General features: G+C 35.1%; 1 protein-coding gene across 1 annotated transcript; it reads right to left on the minus strand.

The window, feature by feature from the left end:
• Positions 1–578: 578 nt before the first annotated feature.
• LOC306865019 (uncharacterized protein) lies at positions 579–10599 on the minus strand. The gene is made up of 14 exons (XM_079409347.1): positions 10522–10599; positions 9461–9576; positions 9085–9240; positions 8896–9000; positions 8561–8770; positions 7974–8160; positions 7745–7836; positions 5724–5730; positions 4924–5039; positions 3964–4119; positions 3743–3847; positions 2477–2686; positions 1100–1292; positions 579–916 (listed from the first exon to the last, which is right to left on the minus strand). Exons 1-14 carry the CDS (start codon positions 10593–10595, stop codon positions 814–816), a joined length of 1830 nt encoding a protein of 609 aa, XP_079265473.1. The 5' UTR covers positions 10596–10599; the 3' UTR covers positions 579–813.
• Between the last annotated feature and the right edge of the window lie 1417 nt (positions 10600–12016).

Here is a 12016-nt window from a genome sequence, read left to right on the forward strand (position 1 = left end):
CCTCTATTTCTGTTTTTCTCCCTCTAGGTAGTACCGCAATGGAGGGTTAAACTCGAGCCTTGGGTTCAAGCCTCCATTAAGGACAGCAAGCCAATTTTGTTTACCATTAACCATCAAAACGGATGGGCAAGCGAACTCGTGAATCATAGTTTTACGTTCGCTTGCAAAATACAAAGTTGCCCAGTGAACACAAAAGTTTTGTGAGCGAACGCAAAGTTTCTAGAAGAATACAAACGTTTAAAATAAAATATTTTTTCCTGATCAACTTACATTTTATCTATCGTCCCAAAATCATTGCAAAACCATTGAAATTTTTGTCCCATCTAATTTTATTTACCATCACCTTTCTCGGGGGAATGCAATCCTTTTGCGAGAGAAAGCGAAAACGCATTGAAATACATTTTTTCCTTACATCTATTTGTTTTTTCCATCACCATGTCTGCTTGGGGGCTCCATAATTTTATTTGCTAGCATGAAGGCAAACATCCTGTGAAAACAAGCTTCAGATTAGTAGTTCTGCTTAGTTCATTAACTGTGGATATTACAGCAGCTCATTGGCAAAAAGAAACAAATGCAAATAAAAGATAAAAGATTTAATAGACCTAAATACATTTGAATTCATAGCAGTTCATTACGTCTATTGAAATTATAACAGAATAGCCAAGGGTATTAAAAAGTGTATTCAATGTACAATATAAAACATAGTGCATTCATTCATGCATTGTATGAACACTACAGTTTCCATTATCTATGACATTAGTCCAAAAGCTTTCATTCCGCTTTTATAACAGTGTCACTGAGAGGATTGCACCATCAGTCCCAAGTAATGCCAAGCATCTGACAGCTGATCTCCCAGAGTTTCTGAGCCATTTCATCATCTAAAGCTTCTCTTGAACACTGTGCTGGAGCACAGTCGCTGGAAACAAAGCAGATTCTCAGGCTTATGCATGACATTGTCTTAATGAGCATTAATATGACTAGAAACACTTCTATATTGCTTGATTAACACATTTTATAAAAATGAATGAATGAAATATGAATAAAAAATCAAATCGGGAGAGTAAACTGGATTAAGAATTCTATTGAAATTGTTCTGTACCTGTAATATCCTCCACTCTCGTTGTCAAGCTTGGGCTCCACAGCGCAATAGATGGTGGTCTGGGCCCCCTGAATAGTGGTCTTGGTGAAGGGGCTGAAGACCTTGACTGCTATCTGCACAGGCTTGCTGAGGTTCCTAAACAGCTCTGACTGCACCACACCAGGATGGAGGGAGTACACATTCACACCACTGCCTACAAGCAGAACCATCACCATATTTCACCATCAGAGCTAGCGGATGACACACAAGCGAACAAATGATTACAACAGTTTGTAATAAGTATTTTCTTCTTTTGTACTGCCATGATTTGGTACAGAATTGTTTTCATAGAAATAATTCTGTTCATTTGAATTCAAACCTTCTTTGGTTTGCATTGGAATTTCCATTATAAAAAGTGTTGCAGTGGTACAAGTGTCATATTTGATATAATCAGGCTTTTATGGCTCATATTGTATGATACAGGAGAATATGGAGCTCATAATCTGGGAGGAAAAAACACCTCAAATGTTATTCAGAGGCCCAAACTGAGCAATATGCAAATCAAATGTAAATCATGTATGATCAGTAAGCTCTTTATAACAGTATGGCAGTAGTTACATAAAATGCATATAAATATCTGTCTGTAGTAAAACATATAATGCAATATAATGATAATTGAGAAATAAATGTTCCTTATCAGCCTGATGTGTCAAATATGATATTTTATATTTTTTAACAAGATATTTAAAAAAAAAGAAAAAGATGTATGTATGCTTCAGTTGTTTTTTTTGGTATCCTATTTGATGCATCAGGCTTTTATGACTCATATTGTATGATATAGGAGAATATAGAGCTCAAACTCTGGGAGAAAAAGTATGAACTATCAGTCAGATGACAGAAGGCATGTAGTCGATTCAAATCGATTAAAACTGTATTATTACTGCTATTATATAATTACTTTTTAACTAGAATTACTGGTGTAGATATGAATTTCATGCACAATGCCTGCTGTGTGATCCCTATGTGGCCTTTCTTAACAGATCACAGTGTCATCTGTTATTAGATCTTGAGTTTGAATTGTCACATGAATGACAATCAGTGACAAGCACAGAAAACAGGACATTCTCCACATGCTTAGGACAGTCCTGCATCCTAAAGGAAACTGTCTGAGACAAACACAAAGATCAGTTGTGACCACCTCTGCCACTGTGTGTCCTGGCTTTGATTGCGTTTATGTAGTCTGACAGGGGAAAAGATTGCATTTAATGTAACGTTGTACCCTCATGAATACCAAATCAAGCAGAGTTCAGGAGAGAGAAGACAAACACGATATTAGTTTGTGTTCTTAAGGATGATGTTTAGTCTGACATGGATAACCTTGCTTTGAAGGTCACATACCCTGCAGTCTTTTAGCCAAGGAGCGTGTGCAGAGGATGTTAGCTAGTTTGCTCTGGCCGTAAGCCCTCCGTGGAGAGTAACCCTTCTCGCTATTTATGTCATCCAGATGGATGCCGCCCCATGTATGGGCCACAGAAGCCACGTTGATGATCCTGGAGGGGGCTGATTTCTTTAAGAGGTCAAGCAGAAGGTAGGTGAGCAGAAAATGACCTGTTAGTGGATTGGAGAAGATAAAAATAGTCAGGGGTTGTTTGTCCTTTCATTGTCTCTTATGTCCTGTGGATGCCCCTGTGCCTTATTTGTCTATTACTCAATAAATGCATGGAAGTGGATGTATGTGGAAAGGATGTATACTATACATGAGTGTTTAGGTTCCAACAGGAAGTCAAATCCAGTTGATAAACGATTTATATTGGTAGGAAGTCTGAGACCTCCTGATTGAAACAATGTTGCCTTATACATAGGATTAGTTTATGACCAAATACAATTTGTGCTTAATTTGAAAAGAGGTCACTTTTTTGGATCAAATAACTTTACTGGTTTACTGGTCAGACCAAGTATTGATTAAAAACAGGAAATCTTATTTCTTCTTGGATCATAATAAGTGTTCAAAACAAAATGCTGATAACGTATAGTTAATAATAACTTGAAATTGTTTTTTATTTGTAAAATTGCCTCTGTTTTTGATGTTAAAATAGAAATAGACATTTGGATGCAGTATGCGCAGATATGCATACTTACACTACCTTTCAAAATTTTAGAGTCAGTAGCCTAATTTTTTTTATTAACAAAATTTATATTTTTACTCAACTATTCATAACAGATTCATTAAAAATTGACTTTTAAGACATTTAAAGATGTCCATTCTAACTATATACTGTATACAGAACTATATTATAACAATATATATAACAAATATTTTACAACTGTAATTCAACATTTATTATAATAAGAAATATTTGTTAACACTAAAGACTGGAGTAATGGCTGCTGACAATTTGGTTTTGCTACCGCAGTAATACAGTATTAAATTATATATTAAATTAGCAAACACAATATTACTGTTTTTACTGAATTTTTAATTCAAATAAATTCAGCCTTGGTAAGGCTTCTTTCAAAAACATCAAAAAAAAAATATTACTAATGCAATTATGGTTCATGACCATGGTCAAACTACTTGGAATAAATAATATTCATCATCATAATGTAAATAGTGTATGCATGTAAACACATTCTTTCATATTGTAAAATATAAAGTAACATTACCTAAATGGTTTACACCAAACTGCATCTCAAAGCCATCTGCAGTTTTTGAATATGGACACATCATGATTCCAGCATTGTTGATCAGGATGTTGACTTGCTTTTCCTCTAAAACACACACACACACACACAAAGCATAAAGAGCCATTAACACATTGATATTATATAATAATCTATTAATACTAGTATTTTAAAATTGTATAGATATATTATGTCTTACACACCCTTGTTTATGAGTTCTGCAAAAGCTCTGATGGATTTGGTATCTGATAAATCAAGTTTGTTCGCCACAATGTTTTGGTTTCCAGAATCCTCTATTAATTCATTTCTGGCTGCCTCCGCTTTTTCCAGATCTCGACAGGCCATGATGACTCGAGCCCCTGAGGACACCACATAGAGAAGCTGATATTAATGTGCAAACAGTCATGGAAGATTTTGCATGAAACAGAGCAGATATCCATCATGGATCTGAAATAACTGTTTACATACTCCAGCAAATGTCCTTGCTGTGAAATGTCCTTGCATAATAATTAATTTGGTGCTAAACTAGGATGTAAGGCTGATGAGCTAACACAATAGCTGTTTGCCTGGTAATTACTGTGCAGAACTCTATTATACTATTCAGAGCAATTTGGCTGGCAAGCGTCAGAGTTTCTTTGTTGGAATTCAGCGGGTCCATGTGGGAAAGTGTACAGTTTTACATCTCTTTGGCAGATAGTATTGTAATCCTGTCGTTTATTTATCAGCATGCATTCGAAGCTTCCAAGACCCTGTCAGTCTTATAAGATTAATTATTTGTTGTTTTGATCACATTTGACATTAGGACAATGGGTATGATTTACCCTTGCATTTGTTATTTTTGTCCCAGATTATAATGATTTTATGCAATATTAAAAAGAAAAAATTGCAATTAATATGCATCCAAAATAAAGCTATCACCTGTAACAATAGTGCCAATATGATGTGATAGATTGCAATTATTCCAGCTAATCTCTCTATACCCTCTTCTAATTAGAGTGGTATCACACATGGCATGGGTTTGTCCCGTAACAGGTTGGCAGTAGATGCTGTTCACAGCATGTGCAGTAAAAGGAACAAATCAGATCATTTAAAGCGTTCTCCTTTTAAAGTCAAGACCATGTTGAGACATAACGTCTTGAAAACTTGGTTTGCTAGTTTCTTACCTCTTTTTGCAAGGTCTCTAGCTGTCTCTTTGCCAATGCCCGTATTAGCTCCTGTGATTATGACTGTTTTGTCATCAAGACGTACAGAAGAGCTCCACTGACCACAGAAGACATTTCTGGAATTGATTGCAGAGCAAATGTTTATGAACATGAACACATTTTTGGTGCATTGTGAAGTAGTAGAGGGAGAGCGGGGCTATTTGTCACATATGGAAGCTTGTCTCTGCCACGAGATTTTCTAATTTTCAGGCTTTTTTCTCACATTTCTGAATTTATAGCTTTTTTCTCAGAATTGTGTTAACTCAGGATTTTTTCCCTTGTTATTCCATTCTGAGATGGATTTTTTTATCCAACTCTTTCTTGCAAAGTATGTATATTGTTTATGATAAACAGTTTTGTTTTGTACATGAGAAAAAATAAATAAAAATAGATACATAAAAAATGAAACAACATTGACAACAACAAAAGCAATACATAAAGAACAACAGTGATAGATGGGATCTTAACACACAAAGGAAGACAAAGTATTATCTAAAATCAATTGTACAGTATGCTCAAAAACCCCAAACCCTTTCCTTTTCTCAGTAAACTGACTCATTTGGAGTCTTAAACTGTATATAAGTCTATCTTTCCCATCACGTAAATCTCCCTCACTGTCCGTGACCATTCCTCAAGCTTTAAAGCAACAGTATGTATGTTTTTTATCTTGAAATAGGCCTATCCGTTTCAGAATCATTCTGTTGGTACCCTGACTTCTAATAAGGTGAATGGCTTCTCTTTCCCACGCTCTCCCCCCAAACCTGTGTTCTGAATATGTAAGTTTGGTGAGCGGTAAAAGAGTCTATTGCTTTACTGCAGCTACAAGTGCATGTGTACATCTATACATGTAATTACGTCAATGGATTTTTTTTAAAGACGCACAAAAATACAGCTGATTTACATACAGTCTACAAAAAGTACTGTGCAATTGCATTGTTATTGCTCAGGAATGAAGATGCAATTAAGTAAACCCAATTGTGAAGCACATTGTCACACTATTTTATTGTAAGTTTCTCAAATTAGACTGCTAGTTAAAAGCTTTTATTAGTAATTCACGCAAACAGCATAAAAAGTCAGATTCAAACGTATGCTACCATATTGTTGTGACCAACAAATAATGTACACTACTTAATAAATTGTATACATCTAAAATTTAATTCAGTTTAAGAGGGGTTTAACCAACACACAAACTCACTGTCAAAACACATTTATGTAATTGGATTTATGACTCAAAACCTGAATGAGATACAGCCTTTACTTCCCCATGTGACAATTAGCCCCATTCTCCCATTTGTTTTAATTAGATCAGCCTAGTATATGGTAAAGAAATTTAGTATTAGCATTTGAGAGTGATATATTAGCATATTTTTAAAACAATATGTTGAAAAATGTTGGATCCAAAAAAAAAAAGAAAAGAAAAGTGTCAGTTGCAGTAGACTCATTCATGACACCAGCATTGCTTACCTTATCGAGTGCATTGTTCCAATACTGGCCGGTTTCCCTCAGCTCTACTTTAGCGTCCTGTGTAATTTATGAATGAGATATTACTATGCGATCCGGATCCAAGCCCCTCCCGTCCAGAGCTCTGTCCTCCGGCCAATGAAACGCGTCTGACTTCAATATGAACAACGTGATGCGCTCATGCACCTACTCGTGTGAATGTGCTCGCTGTGATGGCCTTGAAATCCAAGGAAGCTTTGTTCAATTGAATCTCTTTTGCAAGTTTGGACATTCCGTTACACGTCACCCCACTTAAAAACAAGCCAAATTGCGCAAAAGCAGTGACCGCGCGTGCCCACTAGATGTCAGTGTGATGTTTCTCCACAAACACAATTAACTGAAACATCAATAGTCTTACTCAGAGATGTAAAGTCATTTCCATTTAGATACTTCAGTTCAGTGAACGATCATAAACAGGCACATTTTCACCACTTTTTTCTCTCTGTCTACTCTTTTGTGCCCCTATACTGTCTATATTACTTACACTACTATACTCACTAACCCTTACGAAAATCAACCATGGTTTTACTACAAATAAAACATCCCTGTTGAAAAAAACAGCTTATGCTGAGGCATGGATGCTAGTTTAAACTGGTCCTTAGCTGGTCATGAGCTGGTTTAAGATGGTCCTTAATCCAGTTTAAACCAGCTCAAACCAGCATCCATACTACCTAACCAGCTGGTATTTTCAACAGAGTTAAACCATGTTAACCACAAATTAACCATGGTTTTGCTACACTAACCGTAGTTTAACCATGGCATTTATAGTAAAACTGTGGTTATACAAATGTTAATCAATGCACCATCATGGTTACTACAATAAAAGCATGGTTCATTTTCGTGAGGGAATAGTACAATAGTTCAATCCCCTTCACTCCATTCCAAGACGTTTCTGCCTCATTAACACAACTCTATTTTGCTGTAGGCTATTATTCATCTTTAATATTTATTTCTATTGTGTCTACATGTTTAGTAGGCTTACATCACATGCTTTGACATTTTTCGTTTCCAAATGGCAATGAACTCATTTGAACAATTTTTCCAAGAAATTAGATTACGCAGAAGTTCGCAGTAGGCTTAGAAATCATAGTAGGTTAAGAAACTTTCAAAGTATTGATCTCTGAATCAATACAAACAACAAAAATACAGCTAAATTAGTAGAACACGGGAAGACAGAGAGGTCTTAGATGGGCCATTGTCGAAATTGAGTCGTAATAAATCATAAAATGGCCATTATTATGATATAATTCTGTGGTTAAAGTCATATAATCTCATTTCCAGCGAATTCCCAGCAGGTGGCAGCTGACAGCCCACAGTCTGCTAGCAGTGTTGTCGTCATTAGCGGCCCTGGAGCATGGGGCCATGGCACAGTTACTGTGAGAAATCATGAGAGGAAATATTTATTAAGCATCCCAGCAGTTAATTTGCTTGCTGTCAAATTTAGCATCACTAGTGCAAAACAATGCTGTTTATAGGAGCGATGGCATATATCAGCTATAGTTGTAACAAACCTGTAGTAGGCTCCAGTGGGCAGGTCAGGGGTGAGGGCACAGTACAGGGTAGTATATGCACCCTCCACAGGGTTTTTTATCAGGAAACCCAATGTCTTTACAAAGAACTGCAGAGGCTTATTCAAATGCCTGATGATGTCTGTTTTTACTAGGCCTGGATCCACAGCATAAACTCTCACTCCCATCTCTGCCACAGAAACAGGACTTAATGTCAATCGACATGAGCTACAGTGAGAGAAATGAAACGCTAACCTTGCTTTATTTTCACAAGAACGCACTTATCGCATTAATGAAGAATGTTTGTGGCTAAAACATGAGACAGTCATATTAGGATTTCATACTGATGAATTGGCAATATATGTTGATATCCTTAAAGGGATAGTTCACCCAAAAATTCAAATGTAGTCACCTTTTAACCATTTATTCACACTTGTGTGGTTTTTCATACACTGAAAATGAATGAAAGCCATTGACAGCCATAGTTGTTTTGCACAGATGAAACATCGTTGGTTGATAAATCGTTATACATAAATCCCAGAATCAGATTATTGCATCACATTTTGTGTGTTTTATGCCTGACGACATACCTTCCCCTCTCGTGGCGAGCGCTCGCGTGAAAAGTATGTTGGCCAGTTTGCTCTGTACGTAGGCCTTCACGGGATGATAGCTTTTCTCACTGTTCAAGTCCTCAAAGTGGATCTTTCCCATGTGGTGGGCCAAAGAGGAGACATTAATCACTCTGGAAGGAGCTGAATGCTTCAACAGATCCATAAGGAGGAACGTAAGAAAGAAATGTCCTGAAGAAGAAAAGGAGTCATTCATCACATGTCAAGTGTGAATGATCTCCATTGCTTCTAAACAACAAATAATGACTCTTTATAGTCTTTGAAAGAATGAGAACGGCTAGTGCGCTTCATCAAACCTAAATGATTGACTCCGAACTGTGTCTCAAAACCGTCTGCTGTTGTTGAATATGGGCACATTGCCACGCCAGCGTTGTTAATCAACAAATGAAGAGACTTTTCAGCTAAAATAAAACACATCATTTTAAGATCAGATCAGAATTGAATGTGCGATGCATATAGAAAACGGTTCTTTATCTGTAACTCACTGTTGTAAATCAGTTCAGCAAAATCACAGATGGATTTGGTGTCTGCCAGGTCCAGTTTCCGAACCACCACGTTTGCGTTCTCCACGTCCCTGCTGATGTCACCAGCCGCCTGTTCGGCCTTCACCAGGTCTCTGCAGGCCAGGATCACCCGTGCACCTTGGGATCAATGACAAGTTTTGTTCCATTAGTTGAAAAACTGGTACATTCCGCTGAGCAATTTCAAGAAAAACATATTCTGGTTTGGATAGGTCTGTTAGATCAAATGGCTAGGCAGTCAGATCTAATATATTTAATCTGTTTTCATCTGTGGCTCTATGAAAAGAAGGCTCGATGTGTTATTTCCACAGTCAGTGTCGATTTTGGCTACAGTACCCACCCCGCCTTGCCAGATCCTTGGCTGTTTCTTTCCCAATCCCGGTGTTTGCTCCTGTCACTATAGCAGTTTTTCCATCTAAACGAATATCAGATGACCAGCTTTTGGTGAAAAGCCCTCTGAAAAGAGTTTATTTATTAAAATGTTAATATCATGATGTGTGACAAAAAACAAAACATAATAATATATATAGCAACATATAAAAATAATAAATATTTTATTATTATGGTAACACTTTACAATAAGGTTCATTAGTTAACAGTAGTTAACAACATTAGTAAACATGAACTAAGAATGAACAACACTTCTACAGCATTTATTAAGCTTAGTTAATATTAATGTCAGCATTATTAAAATCACAAGTTGTGTTTGTTAACATTAAAATGCACTGTGAACTAACATGAATAAACAATGAACAACTGTATTTTCATTAACTAACATTAACAAAGATTAATAAATAGTGTAATAAATGCATTGTTCATGTTAGTTAATACATTAACTAATGTTAACAAATGACACCTTATTGTAAAGTGTTACCATTATTATGACAAAAATTACTAAATGTTTTTGTGAAAAGCCCTCTGAAAAGAGTTTATCTATCTATCTATCTATCTATCTATCTTAATAGCATAATTTCTGACAAAGAATTGAATGCACTATGCATATTAAAATAGAAAATGTTATTAAATGTATAGATTTAATAATGTCTTTAATACTGCAACTACTACTACTAATAATAATAATAATAATGATACATGATAAATTATATAATACATTATGGTGAAAAGATCACCAAAATTTTTGGCATGTACGTATTTAACATTTTTAATAGCATAATTTCTGTCAAAAAAAAAAAAAGATTCAAACAGTGCTGGAATAATACTTTTGAAAGACAGACTTCAGATTATCATCATATACACTATGCATATTAAAAAAATATGTTAATACGTGTTAACTGTAATGTTATATGAATACTTTTAATAATTTCTTTACTACTTCTACTACCAATAATAATAATAAATGGCATAGTTAATAAGTTACTTATGAAATAAAAAGCACATTACCTTAAGACATTCATTTCCCCAACAGTCTTATTACATGTCAACCAGCAAGAAGGGTCTTTTTCAAAGCTACTCATGATACTGAGTGTTATAATAAATGCTCAAATGTCATTTGTACTTGAATAAGGAGGACAGAAAATCCCCTTTCCTTTCCTGAGGTCAGAACAAACTAATCATATTTTGCATGCAAAATGAATTTATTGGCTTTATATTCTGCATTGATCTGAAAGGCCATGCTGCTAAATAGAGCTGTGCATGTGACCTACTGGTTACACTCACTGAAGATATTCCAGGAAACTCTTGCTCTAAATGATTCCCATCGGCGAAATGATTCACTTGATTTTGAAGGACTTTCCTTCCTATAACACTAAATCAATAGCCGTATTTTGTCAAAGACACTGCTGCTTTATTTCACATAAACATCCTTAGGCAACCACAGTTGATTTGAGTGAACCTTAAAATGGCCAAAAGCTACACACCGATGCCAGTTGAGTACTGGTCGATATGAAATAGTGGGAAATTCGGTTCAGTTTTTCATCTTCAAAAATCAGGTAATTTCCAGCCAAGCCAGAGGAGCACCTGTGACCAAACCTGGGGTTCTCCCGTCACCCGATAGCACATGATCTGTTTGGACAGGACTGTAACATATTAGGATCACTGATACCTCAACAGTGACCAAGAGAATATGAAATCATCCTTCACTCATTTTCAGTGGTCTTCCCCCAGATTCCCAATTCTCTACAGATTAGAACTGTCTATGTGGAATCAGTGGATGTTTCTCATTAATACAAATATATTGATCTTTAAATTTTGGGTCAATAATTTTGGATTAATTCTTATATTTAACAAGGATGCATTAAATGTATTAAAAGTGGCAATAAAAACACTTAGAATGTTACAATAGATTTCCGCTGCCTGGTATACAGATATTATCAAATAAATGCTGCTCTTTTCACCTTTGTAAGAAACCTGAAAAAATTTAGCACGGTTTATAAAAAAAAAATTAAGCACAATCTTTTTTATCATTGAGAATAATAAATATCTCTTGAAAACTAAATCAGGATATTACAATGATTTCTGAAGGATCAAGTTAAAAAACAAATAAATAAATGTAAAAATCTGACCGACCCCAAACGTTTAATTTTTAAAACTTTTTAAAGTTCATTTTAAAGTTGCAATTTTAATTAAGTTATATTTATTAACCATCTTTAATATAATAATGTCTGACATAAATGTGTATAAAATATGTAATAATATTTTAATAAATGATCATTTATCATGCGTATTTTTGGTGAAAAGTGTTTTAACATTTTTAATAGCATTCTGACAAATATTTAAATCACATTAAAAAGAAAGTGTTGATTTTAATGTTATATATCATTTATAGTTTATATATAGTTATACTACTACTGCTACTATTAATAATAACTTAAAATAGAAACATTAATATTATTATTTGTGAAAAGCCTTCTGAAAAGTGTTCTGATAAAAATGAGTT

Source organism: Barbus barbus, assembly GCF_936440315.1.
Source record: "Barbus barbus genome assembly, chromosome: 46".
NCBI classification, from domain to species: Eukaryota; Metazoa; Chordata; class Actinopteri; order Cypriniformes; family Cyprinidae; genus Barbus; species Barbus barbus.

What these genes read in the sequence shown, in the direction of transcription:
- LOC306865019 (XM_079409347.1), bottom strand. Translation starts at nt 10,595, where the DNA reads ATGAGTAGCTTTGAAAAAGACCCTTCTTGCTGGTTGACATGTAATAAG. An exon ending in TGCAGAACTCATAAACAAGG is followed by an intron (nt 3,848 to 3,963) that starts GTGTGTAAGACA and finishes TGTGTGTTTTAG; the next exon opens with AGGAAAAGCAAGTCAACATC. An exon ending in CTTGGCTAAAAGACTGCAGG is followed by an intron (nt 1,293 to 2,476) that starts GTATGTGACCTT and finishes TTCTGCTTGTAG; the next exon opens with GCAGTGGTGTGAATGTGTAC.